This window comes from Lathyrus oleraceus, chromosome 2 (genome assembly GCF_024323335.1).
Source record: "Lathyrus oleraceus cultivar Zhongwan6 chromosome 2, CAAS_Psat_ZW6_1.0, whole genome shotgun sequence".
NCBI classification, from domain to species: domain Eukaryota; kingdom Viridiplantae; phylum Streptophyta; class Magnoliopsida; order Fabales; family Fabaceae; genus Lathyrus; species Lathyrus oleraceus.
This window is the reverse complement of record NC_066580.1, coordinates 4,022,024-4,044,857: the sequence shown is the minus strand read 5'-3', so window position 1 is coordinate 4,044,857 and position 22,834 is coordinate 4,022,024. Positions and strand designations below refer to the sequence as shown.

Here is a 22,834-nt window from a genome sequence, read left to right as displayed (position 1 = left end):
ATCGTCCCTGTCCCCCTGTCCCTGAGGTCATTGCAGACTCTCCTCCGATGCCTCTGTCATGTTAAGAATGTGTGGTTGGGCCTAACTCAACCATACAAAACCGGTTGGTAGAGTGAGGTCTGCCTCGACTTATAAACACATGTTCAGGTCATATATTGTCCGATGTGAGACTCTTAACCCCCCCTCACGCCCAGGACTGGACATCTGCAGCGTGGAAATAAATGGTGGGTGATCCGATAGCGGAAACTATAATAGGTGGTCCACCGGATCTTAAACTAGACTCTGATACCATGTTGAAATACAAGAGACTAAGAGACATTTGAATAATACGTGTGTTTTGAAAAGCACTACAGATACTTTATTATATATAGAGAGATTACAACTAATTACATGATATAGTCGATGTGAGACTAATCAATATACAAATATTCTTAACACTATATTTACAAATATCAACAAAGGACATATGAGGGCATGCGATTTATAAGGTAACATGCCGTTAGCATAACATCCCCCCAAAACCGAAGTGGAACATTACCATGGAGAAGTAGGATACGAGTGGATTTTACGAGATGTCGATTTTTGTGTTCGACTACCCCGTTTTGTTGAGGTGTGTGAGGGCAAGATGTTTGATGGAGAATACTATTGTGTGACATAAAATTTTGAAATTGTTGGGATAAATATTCACGGGCATTGTCACTTGTTAAGGTACGGATAGACACATCGAGTTGAGTTCTTATTTCTTGATAGAATTGTTCAAAGATAGAAAATAATTTAGATGTATTCTTCATTAAAAAGAACCACGTGCAACATGAAAAATCATCAATAAAGGTGACAAAATACCTAGACTCAAGAGTAGAGACAATACACGAGGGACCCCAAACATCGATGTGAACTAAAACAAAAGGGGATGAAGCTCGTTTATTGACTCGATTGGGAAATTAACCACAAGTGTGTTTCCCTAACTGACACGACTCACAATGTAAGTTAGATACCTTCGATAAATTTGGCACCAACTTATGTAGTTTAGAAAGACTGAGATGACCTAACTGAGCATGGATAATAAGTGGAGAATCTTTGGCTGAGCATGTCTGAGATGATGCTGAGAGGTAATAAAGACCTTGAAACTCACATTCGACACTAATCGTCCGTCCTGAACTTTGATCTTGCAGGGTAACATTATTGTTAGTGAAGGTGGCACTACCAGTGTAGTGCCGGGTCTTAAGATCTTACGTGCTGAAGTTGCCTTTTAGTGCTACGATTTGAGATTTTTTTTGGTACACTTTATGGTCAAGATCGAGTATTGGATCTTACGATCTTTCGTGCTGAAGTTGCCTTTTATATGCCTATCATGGTATGAGAATACATGATATCTTAGATGATTAGACTTGTTTGTTAGATTTATGTTTTTTGAGCTACTTATTTTAAACAAAGTCTTTTGAACTTGTTAAATTATGGAATGATGGTTATGAGTTATTAATTAAATCGGTTGAATTTTGTGATTTATTGGCTATTTTGTTTATGTATTATAAATTTCATGTTATATATATATATATATATATATATATATATATATATATATATATATATATATATATATATATATATATATATATATATATATATATATATATATATATATATATCAAATTACTATTTTACCCTTCTGTAAGATCTTAAGTGCCGTGCTACAATCCTAGTTTTACGATCTTTTACTGGCCGCCCGATCCTACTTAAGATCCCGTGCTTGACTATCTTTGACACTACAATCAAGATAACAAGTTAAACGACTGACTAAAAGTAAATTAAATGGACAATTAGGTAAATAGAGGACATAAGTAACAGAGAGAGAAGGTAGAATTTGAACAGTATCAATCCCTTCGGATCAGGTTTGAGAACCATTGGTTGAATTTATAGTAGGTAAGAAACTAGATGTAGAGAGGGGAGATAAAAGATTTTTATTATCGGTAACATATGATCAGACACACCAGAATCAAGGACCCAAGGTCCAAGAGAAGATGATTGAGAAAGACAAGCAGATGAATTACCATTGTGTGCTACCGAAGCAGTAGAATCTAAGTTCTGATAATTCTGATACCACTTGAGGAAATCATCGTAGTTTGGCGTAAAGTTATGGGGAGTAGTCATGAGTATCTGAAGAGAGAAAGTATTACGCGAATCGGGTGAAAAAGAATCTAAAACAGTTGCACTATGGAGAATGGATGGATCGTAGGAGGCACTTCTGCCGGTAGGTTAGTTTACTGGAAGGTCGTCGGGAACAATAGCGACGACGACAGTGCGATGGTGACTGGAGAATTTTGAAAACTGATGTCGGAATGAGTCACGACAGTGTATGGAAGACAAATCGGAGTTATGACACGATTTGGCAAAAATTTCTCATCGGAAGACAATGGGCCAACCGGGTAAAGCATGATGAAGGGTTGTCTCTCAGTAGGCTCTGGATACCATGTTGAAATACAAGAGACTAAGACATTTGAGTAAACCGTATGTTCTGAAAAACACTTTTATATAAAGAGATTACAACTAATTACATGATATAGTCGATGTGAGACTATTCTATATAGAAATATTCTTAACACTATATTTACAAATATGCACAAGTAATACCTACTAGTCCTAGAGGGAATAAAAGAAGCACCATTGCTGCTGGAAGTCCCCAAGAAAGATAGAACAAAGGCTGTGGGATGGACTCTGGAGAGTTCAAGGTTGAAGTAAAGTTGGTGTTGAAAAAAACTGAAAGAATCTTCTTCAAGGTCCATTTAGGTACCCATGAAACAGAACTAACTAGAACACAGATAGCCCATCCAGTAGCATTCAGATGAATGCAATCTGCTAGGCTTTGTGCATACTCAATTATCACAATCTGCAAAACAAAACAACAACCTAAAGCCACTAAGAAACAATACTTCTGTACATCAACCTTGAAAACTTGTATTTTCAGTAAATCCATGATATTGAGCAGATGGAATAGCTGACATAAAAAGAATGTATTGAAGATCATGACTTTCCTTATTTGCTTTTCACTGTCAGTTACATGTCCCCCAAATTCAAGTATCATGCAAGCAGAAGCCTGATACAAAATCTGAAAAATTATATTTTTCCACATTTTCTTTGTTATTATTGACTGATTCCTATTAGATGGTTGTTTGACAAGCTCTTCCTCGCTACTTAATTCCATCACCATCATCAGGCCACCCAGAGGACACATTAGTGCATTCACCCATATCAATTGGGCTGCTGTTAGGGAAGAATTTCCTGTGAAAATTGTTGTAATCAAGGTTATGAGTAACCCTGATATACCAATTGTCAGCTGAAGTTGAACGAAATTTTGAATATTGTGATATTTACTTCTTCCCACCTTCACTATTGTTTCCAATGCACTGAAACATGTGATAGATATATCAGAACTCTCTTTTCTGTCAATTATTCTGCTTGAAGAGTTATGGATTATCCCTACGTCAACTTGCTTTAGAACGTCCGAAATACGATTAGTCAACAATCTTTGTTCAATAAATGCAACCACATCACCTCTTTCTTGTAAACACTTTACCATGAGAAGCTTGTCTTTAGGACTGAAACTTCCCATTGTAATGGCTTTATCCACTTTAACCAATTTGGTTTTGTCATCCAAATCACGAATTTGCTCTCCTTCAAGGCGACCACCGTCTATCGACACTTCCATTCCAAGTTCACAAGCCATGTCATTCAGTATCATGATATCATCATCCTCTGAAACCAATTTGATATGTATTCCATTATTTTCAAGGGCTTTCAAAGCTATTTTTGTCGATTCTTCACATTTGTATTTGAGACCCATTAGTGCTAATAAGGTCATCTCGTCTTGCTTGAGTTCTTGCACCTGTGTTTGTCTATAAGCAAATGCAATTGGTTTAAGGCCACTATACACCATTTCTTGAATCACTTGCCCAAATTTGTTTTTCTGATTTTCAATGGAATGACACGTTCCTTCACTATCATAGTATTGTGAACACATTTCCAACATTATGGATGCATCCCCACTCCAGTGCAAGTGCATAAATTGTTCATTGACACTTACTTTTTTCACCAAAACTCCATTTCCCTCTTGGTTAGAATCCAGTTTTCCATGCTCAAGAATATGAAAATTTTCTCTAAAAGATATAATGTCCATTTCCAATTTTGTTGTTGCCCAAGAAGCAAGTGAGTTAGACACATGAGAAGGAGATAGTCCTGGTGCGAGAACTGATAAACAAACTCCTTGTTTAAGCTTCTCCAGTACATCTTGACATGTTCCCGATTCCCGAATATTGTTCATGTCTGTCTCCTCTTCCCCTATCCATATTTCACCGACCTCCATTGGCTTAAATATTAGTCCACCGCCAGATACATCGATGCAGATGACATTTACCAACCCCATTGTTGTACAAGCTGACAAATCATTCATAACAACCTCTTGATTAAGCACTACTTCATCATTCTGGTACTGGAAAGATAAAGTAATCATCAATGGCACTCCATGTTGCACACATAATACTATAATACTAAAAAGACGTGCTAAAATTTCAATCTTTCCTTGTGGGCTTGAAAGAATATCTTCAAGGAGTTTTGTTAACATGCTAACTGAAACGTTACTCCCTTTAATATCTGGAAGTCCGCCATCATCTCCGTCTTTTTTACAAATTAGACGAATGAACAACACAAGTGAAACAAGTGTAAAGATAAAAAGAGAAACTTTGTCAAGGTATGAAATTGGCTTCTCAATTAGATTTTCCAAAAGGCATCTCTTGATCTCAGCCGAGTTTGATTTGTTTCGAACTGATGTCACAAGCATCCATCCACGACCTTCAATCACCTTCGAACTGGCTATAAGAAAAGGGTTCTCTTCACAATCAATTTTTTCATTTTTCATTCCCTCAACCAACATAAGATTGTCACTACTCAAAAGCAAACCATCAGCAGGAACCTCATCACGAGGACTCAAAAACACCATGTCACCCACCACAAGATCATATATGGAAAGAGTAAGATCAACTTCATGTCTTTTGACATTGAATTTCATCGCATCGCCTTTTTTCTTTGCCAACTTGATTGTTTTTCTTTCGCGCCAAAAGCTAGTTATCGAAGAGAATGCAATCAGAAGTAAAACAGCAAAAACCATAGCAACACCATCATGCCAACCATATCTAGGTCCCTCCTTTTTAAACTCCGTGGCAAAGGATAATAAGGCTGAAATCAACAACATTGAAATCGTATAAAGATTTTGCTTGCAGCTTTTCCAAAGAAAACCAGAGAAGCTTGCTCCAAGGTTCTCAATCATCTCCTATTCCATTAACAAAACAAAAAACAAAATATTTTTCAAACAGTTGCTAAATAAATCCCTACATTTTCACTATACAAAATGATCTAGCATCATATGAAGAGGATTAATATACCTCTGAGGAGGGTTGAGATTGACCATGAAGAACATGGCAAACTCTACCAACTCCACCAAGTTCACCAAGAGATTTCAAGTCCTTCTCCTTCACAATTCTAGCAATACCAGTCTTAACATGCTCTTCTAGCACGTCGTCTTCTTCTCGCTCCTCCTCTTGGACATGAGAGTCTACATCAATTGAAACAAAAGATTTGGCTGACGAGGTTCTAGCAGGAGGACTATGATGCAATGAATCGTATAGTAATGATGATGTAGATTCTTCATAGTTGTTACTAAAAGTTGTAGGCCTCTTCAAGGAGATCATGAATCCGACGTATAAACTTTTGCGCCATATCTTGTTGTATTTGCTACCACTAATGAGTAAGCTAGCACCAAGTTCTATATTGCCACCATCGGAAGAAATGTTTGTTTCAGACATGTTTGTTTATCAACAACTATAAGGAATATCTAATTGAACAACTTTTTGCTGTTATCAGGAAAGAAATAAAGCATCCAAAAGCTTTAACATGTTTCTTAACCATATGTTTATTCAAAGCTTGAGGTTCATCTATTCATAGAAAACTCTTGGCGTCTAGTAAGCCCCATTGTAGACGCGGTATAGTGTGGAAAAAATGTACACGGTTTTGGAAAAAATGTACACGGCCATGTGAGCAATAATGCATAGGTTAATTGGATAAGAACAATGATGCATAGGTTAATTAAAAGTCTTAACCGATATTGGTTAGCTTCATTTGTTTTAGCCACTATAGGATAAATTCTTTTTTAGCAATTTACAAAAACCAATTTTCTACTTAGAGTTGTTTAGGTTTATTACAACTTTAGTAAATAATGATTACGTGGAAGGTGTATGAGCATTCATGCTTTGAGTCAGGTTTGTCATCACATTGATGGTCTGATTCGTATCGCTCATGGGACATGGGAGGTTGGAAGTCACATTGTGGATATTGATAAACCATCCAAAATAAACTTGGATAACTTCGAAAAAGATGGGGAGTTTATTTTGATGCAAAGCTGTTAGAGAGAGTCCTTATAATAACTATCTTCATAGTGAAGAGTATACTTCTTAGTTGTCGTCTTGCTTTATCTCAAGCATTGAAAGATGTTCTTTATAAGGTGGTTTTTGATCCGGGATCAGTAGGTTCTTGAGTTCGATTGTTACTTCTTCTTCGTTGTACTTAATAGGTGGTTAAGCCTCTGAATAAGAAGGATCACATGTCTAGAAATCGAAAGTCTCTGCAACAACATATTTTGTAATGTTTAGTTACTTGGAGAGATGCATATGGTTTTACCAAATTAATTGATAGTGTGTTTGACAACTATGAGGAAGATAATTTGGGTTGTGGGAGAATTCATATTAAGGAGAAAGGTAAAAAGATGAGTTCTAATGTCAAGCAATGATTTTGAAAAGTTGTAGATGGCCATTTCACAACGGCTATAAAAGGGTTGGGGTCATCTAAAGTTTTCCTTCATAATGGACATACAATAAAGACTTTGGAGGCTAAACACCCGTATAGATCACCTCCCTCCATGTCGACCATCTTGTTCTCTGAAGCTCTACCAATGTCTAATGTTGATACTATCTTCAAGTAGGGGTGGAAAAATGGGTCGCACATCCCGCCCCACCCTAAGTCCGTCAAAAAAAGGGGTGGGACGGACAAGTCCGCCAAGTAAAATTGGAAATAAAAATCTAGCCCGCCCCGCCAACGTGGCGGGTTGGTGGACAGCAGACTTGTCCGTCTATTTTTTTTTTAAAAAAAAAATTCTTCATTTTTTTAATAGATTAATAGGCTTATTTTTACATTTCAATTAATTTTTTCACTTATTTTTTATAACAATTTTTTATCAAGCATCTTTTTAACAAATTTGACTTTAAAAGATATTGCATATATTCATAAATAAATGTATAAAATAGAATCATCAACGAATATTCTAAAATTATAGTTCAAGTATTAATCTTCAACCAACAAAAATAAATATTTTGAGTATGATTGATAACTAGGTTGGCGGGTCAATCCGCCTTTTTTTTGCGGGCTTAAGGTAGGGTGGACTTAAAAGGGGCAGGTTGAGCGGTATGTGGACACAAAATCTCAATCCAACCCACCATTTTTGGGCGGCTTCGTGGGCTCGACCCGGTTGGCCACCCCTATCTTCAAGTGGTAGAGATGGTTTGCATCCTTAACGTCAAGTTCTAACACGTTGAAGAAGACATTTCAAGTCCTTCTCCTTCTAAATTCTACAAATATCATGTCGTCTTTTATTTATGTTTGTTACAACTTTATTAAAAAAATGATTTTAAGGATAATAACTAAAAAATAATATAAATTATTTTGAGTTCATTTATTTTCAATTTAAATTATAAATTTAACATTTAATATTATAAGGTTTTTGTTAAAAAAAATTAATATAAAATGTATTACATTGTTTTTCGAGAAATTATATTTTGAAAATAATTTTTTATTTTTTAAAAAATTATCATGTTAAAAAATTGTAGATATATTTTATCTTAAGGTCAGAATGAGTACTTAGTGAATACCTAATAAGATCGGATGACAATTTTTATTTAATATTTATTTAAAAAAATTAAAACCTATTAAATATTAAAAATAAAAATATTAAAGTTTTAAACTAAATAAAAAACTAAAAGCTGAGTAAATGTATAAAATATATAAAAATAAATGATTTGGGTAAAATATGAAAAGATAGTTTATAACATATATTATATGTTGTCATTTGAAATTATTTGAAACTATAATAAGCTATAGAAAATTCTAAAATAAAATTAACAATAAAAGTAAAATTCAAAATAAAATAGAACTTCATAAAAAACTACCGATGATATTTTATGATATTATTAATCCCAAACATAAGTGTTTAATATTATATAAAGGACCAATGTAGTCATTTAATTGTTCAAATTGTTCAAATATCGTCATAAAAGTCCTTTCCGTCTATTTTGCTCAAACGACATTTGTTTATACATACGTGGTAGTTGAATTGACAATGAACAATCATCTTCATCATCAAGATCACCAAAATTCCAAAATAAAATCCCCCCAAGTTTTGCCTTCAATAGAAAGCACACCATAATCACCACAATTACTTGGAAAGATAGTGTCCCACTAGACTATATCATGTTTGCTTATTTGTTTCATGAATAAAATTATTAACAAACATTTTGGGACACTTGACTATTTTATGAGGATTGAAGTGAGGAGGCTCAAGATCATTAATCATTTTCCAAATCAGATATATTCAATAGTTATTGGCAGAGCACAAATGTCCCAAGCTAAAGCTTTTTCTACTACAACCATTGGTGGCTATACCATTAATTTCTATCCCAACCTCCAGATAATCATTAGAAAGTGATAGATAGTGTTCTTAGATGTTTATGAGGTGCTGATAATCTTGGTATTCATCTTATAGATTTTGTTCCTAGTATAAAAATAGCCATAATAGTCTATTGTGATGCATGTTGGCAAGTAGGCCCATGTGATATAAGGTCCACTTGTGGGTCGTGTCTTGTGCATTATAAGGTCATAAATAGGTTTCTTGGCGGTCTAAGAAGCAATCTCATATGGATGTAATTAATTAATTCTACACAATTAACAACAACGGTAGAATTTGAAGGCAAATGTAAAGAACATCAAAACAAATAAGAACAATATTGTTGACTCATCTATATTTTCCAGATTTCGAAAACAACAACTGTCAGAATAAGAATAATGAACTCGAGGGAACAACAACTGTCGATTCCGAAAACATCTTCAACCAATTCATATGCAAGAATATCTTCAAATCAGTCATCATTTCACCAATCAAACCGATTCATATCGAAATAGAAGATGTTGATGCCAAATCTAATCGTTGACCTAAATGCAAAAACATTTTAAAATCATAACAAAAGCATTTTTAATGAATATGCTTTCTGATGAACAATCCCGTTTTACTCCAGATCTGAGTTCAAGTCCTTTTCCTTCACAATTATAGCAATATCAGTCCTACGTTCTTCTATCACGTCGTCTTTTACTTATGTATGTTACAGTTTTAATGAAAATATTATTTTTAGGATAATAATTAAAAAATAATATAAATTATTTTGAGTTCATTTGTTTTCAATTTAAATTGTAAATTTGATATTTAATATTATAAGGTTTTTGTTAAATTTTTTAATATAAAATGTATTACATTGTTTTTCGAGAAATTATATTTTAATTTTTTATTTATTTATCATATTAAAAAATTGTAGATATATTTTATCCTAAGGTTAGAATAAGTACTTAGTGAAAACCTAATAAGATCGGATGACAATTTTTATTTAACATTTATTTAAAAAATTAAAACCTATTATGTATTAAAAATAAAAATATTAAAGTTTTAAACTAAATAAAAAACTAAAAGCTGAGTAAATGAATAAAATATATAAAAATAAATGATTTGGGTAAAAAATGAAAAGATAGTCTATAACATATATTATATGTTGTCATTTGAAATTATTTGAAACTATAAGCTATACAAAATTCTAAAATAAAATTAACAATAAAAGTAAAATTCAAAATAAAATAAAACTTCATAAAAAACTACCGATGATATTTTATGATATTATTAATCCCAAACATAAGTGTTTAATATTATATAAAGGACCAATGTAGTCATTTAATTGTTCAAATTGTTCAAATATCGTCATAAAAGTTCTTTCCGTCTATTTTGCTCAAACGACATTTGTTTATGCATACGTGGTAGTTGAATTGACAATGAACAATCATCTTCATCATCAAGGTCACCAAAATTCCAAAATAAAATTCCCCAAAATTTTGCCTTCAACAGAAAGCACACCATAGTCACCACAATTACTTGGAAAGATAGTGTCCCACTAGACTATATCATGTTTGCTTATTTGTTTCACGAATAAAATTATTAACAAACATCTTGGGACACTTGACTATTTTATGAGGATTGAAGTGATGAGGCTCAAGATCATTAATCATTTTCCAAGTTAGATATATTCAATAGTTGTTGGCAGAGCACAAATGTCTCAAGCTAAAGCTTTTTCTACTACAATCATTGGTGGCTATACCATTAATTTCTATCCCAACCTCCAGATAATCATTAGAAAGTGATAGATAATGTTCTTAGATGTTTATGAGGTGCTGATAATCTTGGTATTCATCTTATAGATTTTGTTCCTAGTATAAAAATAGCCATAATAGTCTATTGTGATGCATGTTGGGAAGTAGACCCATGTGATATAAGGTCCACTTGTAGGTCTTCTCTTGTGCATTATAAGGTCATAAATAGGTTTTTTGGCGGTCTAAGAAGCAACCTCATATGAATGTAATTAATTAATTCTACACAATTAACAACAATGGTAGAATTTGAAGGCAAGTGTAAAGAACATCAAAACAAATAAGAATAATGTTGACTCATCTATATTTTCCAGATTTCGAAAACAACAACTGTCAGAATAAGAACAATGAACTCGAGGGAACAACAACTGTCGATTCCGAAAACATCTTCAACCAATTCATATGCAAGAATATCTTCAAATCAGTCATCATTTCACCAATCAAATTAATTCAGATCAAAATAGAAGATGTTGATGCTGAATCTAATCGATGACCTAAATGAAAAAACATTTTAGAATCACAACAAAAGCATTTTGATGAATATGCTTTATGATGAACAATCCCGATTTACTCCAGATCTAAGTTTGGAAATAAGGAGATTTTTGATGAATATGCTTTCTGATGAACAATCCCCATAGCAAAAGAATTTCCGGGTTTGGAAATATGCTTTCTGATGAACAATCCTCATAACAAAAGCAACTTAAGCAACCCAATTTACTCCAAATCTGAATTTGGGAATAAGGAGATTTTTGATGAATATGTTTTCTAATGAAAAATCCCCATAAGAAAAGCATTTATGGGTTTTATATTTGTTGGGTTGAATATTTTATTTTTATAAATAATCAAGATTTCAATATATATTTAGTTTGACTTGAAATCAAAAAAGCTGAAGTGCATTAATGGCAAAGTATCTCGCCCAACGACCAAAATGACCTTAATTCAAATCCATGGAGAAAGTTTTTTTTTGGAATTTTTCTTGATATTTTGATGACATTAGTGATGAGCATATGTCACATCAACGTCATGTGTATGTTAAGTGACCTTTTATTTTAATTTTGACCAACAGACCTAACGAAAAGAAGCAACGTGGCACTATTTAAAGACATAAGGGACTAAATTGGTCCTTTTTAAAATTAAGGGACCAAAATGAATTTCAGGGTATAGTTAAGGGATCAAAAAGAGTATTATATATATATATATATATATATATATATATATATATATATATATATATATATATATATATATATATATATATATATATATATATATATATATATATATATATAAATATAAATATAAACAAGATGTTTATTTTGGATGCAAGGTTTTTAGAGAGAGTCCTTACAACAACTATCTTCATAGTGAAAAGTATACCTCTTAGTTGCTGTCTTGCTTTATCTTAGGCATTAAAAGATGCTCTTTATAAGGTGGTTGTTGATCCGAGATCAATAGGTGCTTGATGTAATACTGATAACATGAAATTATATCATATTTTAGGACTTAATTCAATTAAATTTTATCATTATTTATTTCAGTTCACTTCATTTTATTAGATATTACGCGGTATTTTCTTCCTATTTGTCTCAGGTGACTTATTTTGAAGCACAAGTAAAAATGGAAGAAAAGGAGGTGCAAAAAGGAGAGAAAATGAACCAAATATCAAAGCCCAGCCCAAAGTACAAGAACACAGGTGTTGTGCCTGTGACGGACGTAACAGAGGCTGTGACGAGCGTCACGCCTTGCACACTCCTGTGACGAACGTCACACATGGTGTGACGAGCGTCACACCAGTCCCCTACATTTTTGGCGCAAGGAACGCTTCAGAGACGTTGAGGGAGAGTTGAAGCCGATATCCGCGCCTAAGTACTTTGCACGTTGAAGACCTTTGGAAGCGGAAGTAGTTACTCAAGGCACCAATATAAATAGCCACTTGCCAAACCTAAAAGGGTTCCACACTTTTTCCATATTTTTCCTTTTGCCGTTTTCTCTTTTGCCTTTTTCTCTTCCAGCAACTTAAGCATTATTTTTACAGCATTGCTTTTACGAGTTTTACACTATTTCCCTTGCAATTTCTATTTCCTTTTTAGCATTTAGTTAATTCTTTTCGCACAATAGTTTCTACACCGGAAACTATTGTGTACCTTTTTATCGGATCTAACCTTACGTTAGAATCCAGTTTTTATTTCCTTCGTTTTAATTTGTTGTTTAATTGAAGAATCCAAGAACAAATCCTACCGGCTTGTGGTGGAGTGTTCAAGACTACTGTTTAACTTATTCAAGACTACTGTTTAACTTATTCAGGTTCTTTAATTATTATTTAATGCTTTGTTTTATTATTTATTTATATTATCTGCCTGGGATGAGTCTGTTTATGCATGATAAGTATTTAAGTTTGTTTAGCATGTCTGGCTAATTCGCTTAGATATCGGTATGTAAAGTAAGCGGAATAAGGAATCAAAAACTGAGTCGGTTTAATTAAATTTAAAATTAAAATCACTCTTTTTACGGTCTCAATTTACAGGGTTAATAACAAAGTTTTTTTACGAAGGTAAAAGACATAAAGAAGTTAAAATCAATAGAGCGAGAGTTTGAGGTTTTAACTGGACAGTGTAAATTAGACATTAATTCTAGATCAGGGCGAGAGCAAGTTTTAGAGTTAATTAAATTCCGATCTTTTCCAAAAAGTATTTTTAAAGATTGAATGTGAGGACGAGAGTTAAGCATTCGAATTTAATTATATAACCTAAGTCAACAGAGCGAGAGTTTGAGATAAGGGTGTTTAAACGGTCAGTGTTTTCTTGAAAAGAGTTTCTATGGACTGTATTGCTTCCAAAAAAATGGTTTTTTGACTTAATTATAAGTGACAGCTACATTAACATAAAATCATGGTTTATTCAACAGAGCGAGAGTTTGAGATAAAACTTTTAATCAATAAAGTCAACTGAAAAGATTTATTTTAAAACCAAGAAACCGACAAAGAATTGATTCCCTAATTACGACGAGCTACATACCGATATCCGCTTTATTAATATTTAATTTAGATTCTATTTTTAGTTTTAGCTTTTCCCCCAAACAATCGAACATTATCCACCTTAGCTTTACGAAGTAACCTTAGATAACGGTATATCGATTCATAAGTCCCTGTGGGATCGATATCTTTTAAAACTACGCGATAGAACTGTGCACTTGCAGTTTGTACCCCAAATTCGACTCACGAAGTCGAGCGATCAAGTTTTTGGCGCCGTTGCCGGGGACTTTTATTTAATCGATATCGTAACTCTTCCGTTACGCTGTAGAGACTAAGGTTTCTTTCTCTTCTGTTCTTTCTTTCGCTGATTTGTATGCCACGCACTCGCTCACAAGGCGAACCGCTCTATTTACGAATCAACGATATCGAACTATATCTCCGAGTCCTACGACGAATTCGGGAATATCGTGCTGCAAACAATCTCCCTCCTGTAGAACTTCCTGATTTCAAAAACATTTTTCCTTCGATACCCGAGATGGCAGAACCAGCTCGTGCTCTTAGAGATTACGCCGCCCCATCGCAAGATGAACCGCATTCAAGTATTGCTCCACCCGCAATCGAAGCAAACAACTTCGAACTTAAACCTTCGCTGTTGCAGGCTGTGCAACAGAACCAATTCTCTGGAAATCCTACCGAGGATCCAAACCTTCATTTATCCGTATTTGTCCAATACGCTGATACTGTTAAAGCTAATGGTGTCACTTCAGAGGCAATTCGACTTCGTCTTTTTCCTTTCTCATTAAGAGATAGCGCTAGAAGATGGCTTCAGTCCCTCCCTTCCAACTCTGTCACCACATGGAACGAGTTGAAGAAAGTTTTTCTTGCCCGATACTTTCCGCCAAGCAAAACAGCTATGTTAAGAGCCCAGATAAACGGATTTAAACAGAAAGACAACGAGTCTCTTTTCGAAGCATGGGAAAGATACAAAGACATGATGAGACTTTGCCCACACCATGGTTTGGAAGACTGGTTAGTAATTCACACATTTTATAATGGTCTCTTATACAACACAAGGTTAACAATAGACGCCGCTGCAGGTGGTGCACTAATGAACAAACCTTATGCTGATGCTTACCAGCTTATCGAGAGCATGGCCCAAAACCACTATCAGTGGGGAACCGAACGAACAATGGTGGAAAAACCTCAAACGAAAACTGGCATGTACGAGATAAGTAACCTTGATCACGTCAATGCAAAAGTGGATGCTTTGGTCCAGAAAATTGAAAGTTTAAATGTATCACCTCCAGCCGCCGTGGTTGCTATAACTCAGAATTGCGAGGTCTGTGGAATCCAAGGTCACACTCCTACGGATTGTCAACTCTTAACAGGAATCCAAGCAGAGCAAGTAAACTACGCTCAAGGAAGCCCCTACTCGCATACCTATAACTCAAATTGGAAGAACCATCCAAACTTTTCATATAAAAGTAATAATGCTTTATACGCACCTGGACAATCTCCAAATCAAGCCCCAGCTATACCTCCGGGATATCAGAAACCGAACCCATCCATGCCTAACAATAACGCCCCTAGGAAATCCAACTTGGAAATCATGATGGAAAACTTTATAGCTTCCCAACAACAAACCAATAAAGATTTCTTAAACCAGAATGTACACACTGGCGAACAACTTAAACAACTAGCAAGCAAAGTAGATGCCCTGGCTACCCATAACAAAATGCTGGAAACACAAATATCACAGGTAGCTCAACAACAAACGCCTACTGCTGCCCCAACTGGTACATTCCCTGGACAGCCCCAACCTAACCCGAGAAGCCACGCTCATGCAATCATATTAAGAAGTGGAACGGAAGTGGAAGGACCGTCTGATCCAAGGATAGAAAACCAAAACCCTAAAAAATCAACTGAGGAAAGTGAACCTAAGGAAAAGGAAGAGAGTAATAAGGAAACCATAGAAAAGAAGGAACCTTATGTACCTCCACCACCTTATAAACCACCTATCCCTTACCCTCAAAGGCTTGTTAAAACCAAAGATGCGGGCCAATTTAGAAAATTTGTTGATCTCCTTAAACAATTAAACGTTACAATTCCGTTCACCGAAGCTATTACGCAGATGCCCTCATATGCTAAATTCTTAAAAGAAATTCTTTCTAATAAGAGGAAACTTGAAGATAGCGAAACCGTTACACTCCCTGCCGAATGTAGCGCTATAATCCAAAACATGCCTCCTAAACTCAAGGATCCGGGTAGTTTCTCTATACCCTGTCACATAGGAAAATTTGTCATCGACAAAGCCTTATGCGATTTAGGAGCCGGAATTAGCGTTATGCCTTTATCCATATGTAAGAAACTAGAAATGGGAGAATTAAGACCAACCAAAATGTCTGTGCAACTAGCAGATCGTTCCATAAAATATCCTGTAGGAATTCTTGAAAACGTTCCCGTACGCATAGGTCAATTCTACATTCCAACTGATTTTACAATTATGGACATTAGAGAAGATGATATTACACCCATTATACTGGGAAGACCGTTCTTAGCAACTGCCGGTGCAATCATAGACGTAAAACGAGGACGACTCACCTTCGAAGTAGGTGAAGAGAAAATTGAGTTCATTCTTTCCCAATTCTTGAAAGCACCTGCAATAGAAGATACATGTTACTTCATGGATATCATCGATGAATGCATAAAAGAAGCAGAGTTAGGAGAAGACAAATCATCCGACTACCTTGTAGAAGACAAATCTAACCAATGTTTAGCAATAACACCGGACCCTACGCAATGTCTTAACAAACCAACCCTTGACCTGAAAACACTTCCCAAAAATCTGAGATATGAATTCCTAGACTCAGAACTTGAACGACCTGTGATAGTCAATGCAGACCTAGGAAGACTCGAAACAGAAAAACTCCTACATATCTTAAGAAAGTATCCAACCGCACTAGGTTACCACATCACCGATCTTAAAGGAATAAGTCCTTCTATTTGTATGCACCGCATCATGCTAGAAGAAGACTGTAAAACCTCTAGAGAACACCAGAGGAGACTAAATCCGATCCTGAGTGAGGTAGTAAAGAAGGAAATAACCAAGTTATTAGAAGCAGGCATTATATATCCTATATCTGATAGCAAATGGGTTAGTCCTGTACACGTAGTACCAAAGAAAGGAGGCATAACCGTTATTGAAAACGAAAAAGGGGAAACTATAACTAAACGAATCGAATCGGGATGGAGAATGTGCATCGACTATAGGAAACTAAACAAAGCAACCCGAAAAGATCATTTCCCTTTACCATTCATTGACCAGATGTTAGAACGATTAGCAAAACATTCACATTTCTGTTATCTAGACGGTTATTCAGGCTTCTTTCAAATACCAATTCACCCTGATGACCAAGAAAAGACAACGTTCACGTGCCCTTTTGGTACCTTCGCTTATAGACGAATGCCGTTTGGCCTGTGTAATGCTCCTGCAACTTTTCAAAGATGCATGATGGCAATTTTCGCCGACTTTCTCGAAAACATCATGGAAGTATTTATGGATGACTTTTCCGTATACGGACAAAGTTTTGAAGAATGCCTTGAAAACCTAGAAAGAGTTCTTGAGCGATGTGTAAAAGTAAACTTAGTACTTAACTGGGAGAAGTGCCACTTTATGGTACAAGAAGGAATTGTTTTAGGACACATCATCTCGAACAGAGGAATCGAAGTAGACAAAGCCAAAATAGAGGTAATCGAAAATCTTCAACCCCCAAGAACCGTGAGAGAAGTACGAAGCTTTTTAGGACACGCCGGTTTTTACCGACGATTCATCAAAGACTTCTCTAAGATAACTAAACCTTTAACCGGACTATTGATGAAAGATGCTGAATTCATATTCGACGATAACTGTTTAAAAGCATTTCAAACGCTTAAGCAAGCATTGATCTCCGCACCCATAATGCAGACACCCGACTGGAATGAACCATTCGAAATAATGTGCGATGCCAGCGATTATGCTGTAGGTGCTGTTTTAGGACAACGAAAGGATAAAAAGCTTCACGTTATATATTACGCAAGTAGGACCCTAGATGAAGCGCAGATGAATTACGCCACTACCGAGAAAGAACTCCTAGCAGTGGTATTTGCGCTAGATAAATTTCGTTCCTACTTGGTCGGAGCCAAAATAATAGTTTACACTGATCACGCCGCTATCAAGTACCTCTTAACAAAAAAGGATGCTAAACCTAGACTCCTAAGATGGATCTTGTTGCTACAAGAGTTCGATTTAGAAATAAAAGACAAGAAAGGAACTGAAAACGTAGTAGCAGACCACCTCTCTAGACTTGAGAACCTTGAACCGGAAAGAACATCAATTAATGATGATTTCTCGTACGATAAACTTATAGCTACTTTGGAAGAGAATAACTCTGACAAGCCAGTAGAAACCACCTTAGCTATATCTGTCACACCATGGTACGCTGATCTCGTCAATTATTTAGCCGCCGGAATAGTTCCACCTACTTTATCCTACCAGCAGAAGAAACGATTCTTCTACGACATAAAACACTATTACTGGGATGATCCCTTACTTTTCAAAAGAGGCCCCGATGGTATCTTCCGTCGATGTATACCCGAAGAAGAGGTAGAAAATATAATCCAACACTGCCACTCCGCTCCTTATGGTGGACACACAAGTACATCCAAGACCTGCTCTAAAATCCTACAAGCCGGCTTTTATTGGCCAACTATATGGAAGGACGTACATGCGGCTATTAAGGAATGTGACAGATGCCAACGCACAGGAAACATATCTAGACGTGACGAGATGCCACAAAAGGGTATTTTGGAAGTAGAGATTTTCGACGTGTGGGGAATAGACTTCATGGGACCTTTTCCATCCTCTTTAGGTAACAAATACATACTCGTGGCAGTTGACTACGTATCAAAATGGATCGAAGCTATAGCTTCTCCAACAAATGACACCCGAGTAGTAACTAGACTCTTTAAGAATATAATATTTCCGAGATTTGGCATCCCAAGAATAGTAGTCAGTGATGGTGGATCGCACTTTATATCCAAGGTACTCGAAAAACTATTGTTTAAATACGGCGTGAGACATAGGATAGCGACACCTTACCACCCTCAGACCAGTGGGCAAGTGGAAGTGTCCAATAGAGAGATTAAACAAATATTAGAGAAAACAGTCGCCACTTCAAGGAAATATTGGTCATTAAAATTACCAGAAGCTTTGTGGGCATACCGAACTGCTTATAAAACCCCCATAGGGACGACCCCATTTAAACTCATTTATGGAAAATCCTGTCACCTCCCGGTAGAGTTAGAGCATAAGGCCTATTGGGCTATTAGAAATCTGAATTTAAACTATAAGGTCGCCGGCGAAAAGAGAATCCTTGACATAAACGAATTAGAGGAACTCAGAAGAGACGCCTATGAAAATGCCAAAATCTACAAAGAAAGAACAAAACAATGGCATGACAAGCGTATATCAAGGAAAACCTTCAAGCAAGGCGACGCAGTCCTTTTATTTAACTCTAGACTAAAGCTATTCCCAGGAAAACTACGATCCAGATGGTCAGGTCCTTTTCATATCACTAACATCTTTCCCAGTGGAGCGATAGAAATTAAAGGCAAATCCACAGAACCGTTCACTGTAAACGGGCAACGTCTAAAACACTATCACTATGCGGAAACCAACGAAGATTCGCAAATCCTACACTTAGACGAAATGCCTCCAGGATCAATAGATAATACTTAACAGTTTCTTTGTCGAGCTTGCGACATTTAAACAAAGCGCTTAGTGGGAGACAACCCACAATTATTTTATTATTTTCTTATTTTATTATTATCATTTTCCTATTTCTTCCTTAATTATTCTTTTAATTTCTGTTTAGTATTCATTCTTAATTTATGTTTAACTTAAAAAAAAATAAAATCTATTATTTTAAGTTAAGTCCCGAGTGTGAACAAATTTCTATTATCTATTCCCTCAAATTTCCATGAGCCACAACAAAAATTCAACACCCAATAAGTATAAAGGTTGCTCACCTTATCGATCTTGAGACGAATTAAGACAAAGACCACTACCGCCAAACACTCTAAACGAACCTCAACATGTTAGATCAGATAAGTACCTATTATACCAATCCCTTGAACTTTTAGTTTTATAGTAACCCCGAGTAGTTTATACAAGAAGTCAGCACCATCCTAATAGCAAACTACGTGGAGAGCCGATGAATATAAGTGAATGATTCCCAAAAAAAAAAAAAAAAAAAAAAAATATATATATATATATATATATATATATATATATATATATATATATATATATATATATATATATATATATATATATATATATATATATATATATATATATATATATCAGGAAATGCACTAATTAAGTTAGGTGATCCCTACCAGATCATTTAATCTAAAGGTTGCAGATCATGCAAAAGCATAAGATGAAAGATCCATTACGAGTTGGTTCAGCAGGTATCTGGTACTGAACTTGGTAGGGCGGACTACGGTCCGATCCCCCGCAATTTGCAATGGACTGAATAACGAAGTTATCCGACTTATGTACCAGAACTTCTAGATAAAAGGGAATCAGAATCACTAACCGGTTACTCCACTATGTGCGCGAAAAGATAAAGGGCTTAATGTGATTTCGCTTGAATGAAAACGGGTGAAATAAGAGTGAAGGAACTAGGATAGCTATCGTAGTGTACTTGAACCGATTTGCATAAGGTGGGGTTATCTAGGTTGTGGCGGTGGTCGTTGATGTCAAGATTTAACTCAAGTTACTTCTAAACAAAGTTTACATGCAGCCTAATACGAATTGACTGTGTTTTGAAATTTCATCTGGCTAAAAATCTTAACAAGTTCTATACTGTATTTTGCTTGAGGACAAGCAAAGATCTAAGTATGGGGGAGTTTGATAACATGAAATTATATCATATTTTAGGACTTAATTCAATTAAATTTTATCATTATTTATTTCAGTTCACTTCATTTTATTAGATATTACGCGGTATTTTCTTCCTATTTGTCTCAGGTGGCTTATTTTGAAGCACAAGTAAAAATGGAAGAAAAGGAGGTGCAAAAAGGAGAGAAAATGAACCAAATATCAAAGCCCAGCCCAAAGTACAAGAACACAGGTGCTGTGCCTGTGACGGACGTAACAGAGGCTGTGACGAGCGTCACGCCTTGCACACTCCTGTGACGAACGTCACACATGGTGTGACGAGCGTCACACCAGTCCCCTACATTTTTGGCGCAAGGAACGCTTCAGAGACGTTGAGGGAGAGTTGAAGCCGATATCCGCGCCTAAGTACTTTGCACGTTGAAGACCTTTGGAAGTGGAAGCAGTTACTCAAGGCACCAATATAAATAGCCACTTGCCAAACCTAAAAGGGTTCCACACTTTTTCCATATTTTTCCTTTTGCCGTTTTCGCTTTTGCCTTTTTCTCTTCCAGCAACTTAAGCATTATTTTTACAGCATTGCTTTTACGAGTTTTACACTATTTCCCTTGCAATTTCTATTTCCTTTTTAGCATTTAGTTAATTCTTTTCGCACAATAGTTTCTACACCGGAAACTATTGTGTACCTTTTTATCGGATCTAACCTTACGTTAGAATCCAGTTTTTATTTCCTTCGTTTTAATTTGTTGTTTAATTGAAGAATCCAAGAACAAATCCTACCGGCTTGTGGTGGAGTGTTCAAGACTACTGTTTAACTTATTCAAGACTACTGTTTAACTTATTCAGGTTCTTTAATTATTATTTAATGCTTTGTTTTATTATTTATTTATATTATCTGCCTGGGATGAGTCTGTTTATGCATGATAAGTATTTAAGTTTGTTTAGCATGTCTGGCTAATTCGCTTAGATATCGGTATGTAAAGTAAGCGGAATAAGGAATCAAAAACTGAGTCGGTTTAATTAAATTTAAAATTAAAATCACTCTTTTTACGGTCTCAATTTACAGGGTTAATAACAAAGTTTTTTTTACGAAGGTAAAAGACATAAAGAAGTTAAAATCAATAGAGCGAGAGTTTGAGGTTTTAACTGGACAGTGTAAATTAGACATTAATTCTAGATCAGGGCGAGAGCAAGTTTTAGAGTTAATTAAATTCCGATCTTTTCCAAAAAGTATTTTTAAAGATTGAATGTGAGGACGAGAGTTAAGCATTCGAATTTAATTATATAACCTAAGTCAACAGAGCGAGAGTTTGAGATAAGGGTGTTTAAACGGTCAGTGTTTTCTTGAAAAGAGTTTCTATGGACTGTATTGCTTCCAAAAAATGGTTTTTTGACTTAATTATAAGTGACAGCTACATTAACATAAAATCATGGTTTATTCAACAGAGCGAGAGTTTGAGATAAAACTTTTAATCAATAAAGTCAACTGAAAAGATTTATTTTAAAACCAAGAAACCGACAAAGAATTGATTCCCTAATTACGACGAACTACATACCGATATCCGCTTTATTAATATTTAATTTAGATTCTATTTTTAGTTTTAGCTTTTCCCCCAAACAATCGAACATTATCCACCTTAGCTTTACGAAGTAACCTTAGATAACGGTATATCGATTCATAAGTCCCTGTGGGATCGATATCTTTTAAAACTACGCGATAGAACTGTGCACTTGCAGTTTGTACCCCAAATTCGACTCACGAAGTCGAGCGATCAAATACCCCATATTTCCTTAAATACTCAAATTCCTATTATTTGAGATCAACTGAGTTCCTATGTGCTCTAAAAGTTATCAGTTTGGATAATTTGAGTAAATAGTGAATTCAGATTGACTTAATTAATATTAATTAGAACTGACCTTTTACTAACTAGGACATTTTGGTAACACTAATAATGGGTCAATTGCTCTAGTAGAGTAATTATCTAAGTGTGATATCACTCAAGATATTTTTCTACTACTCCTACCCACTTTCTATCCACACAATATTTCAACTCTTGTTGTCCATATGTTCTCACCTAGTGGCCTCTTACCAACCACATGCAGTAATATATGTTCTATGTATCATTTTCACATACCAGTAGAAGCACTTGCAGAGGAAATGGGAGAGTTAGAGAGTGAAGGAAGATAAGCTTGAGAAGATTAGGAACAAGAAGGACTTGGAAGAACAAGATCATCATCTTTATTTCATCACCTCATCCTCAACAACTTCTCCTCTTCCATACCTAAGGCGGGTTCTAGGTAGAACTTTAGTTTTAGAAATTAGGGTTTGATAAACCATGGAATTGATAGTAAGATATATGATA

At 35.3% G+C, this 22,834-nt stretch overlaps 1 protein-coding gene and 1 pseudogene across 1 annotated transcript; both read right to left on the bottom strand.

The window, feature by feature from the left end:
* Positions 1-2,510: 2,510 nt before the first annotated feature.
* Positions 2,511-5,991, bottom strand: LOC127117513 (calcium-transporting ATPase 12, plasma membrane-type). The gene is made up of 2 exons (XM_051047556.1): positions 5,433-5,991; positions 2,511-5,320 (listed from the first exon to the last, which is right to left on the bottom strand). Exons 1-2 carry the CDS (start codon positions 5,850-5,852, stop codon positions 2,606-2,608), a joined length of 3,135 nt encoding a protein of 1,044 aa, XP_050903513.1. The 5' UTR covers positions 5,853-5,991; the 3' UTR covers positions 2,511-2,605.
* Positions 5,992-14,448: 8,457 nt separating this feature from the next.
* Positions 14,449-14,548, bottom strand: LOC127124278 (uncharacterized; annotated as a pseudogene).
* Positions 14,549-22,834: the final 8,286 nt, after the last annotated feature.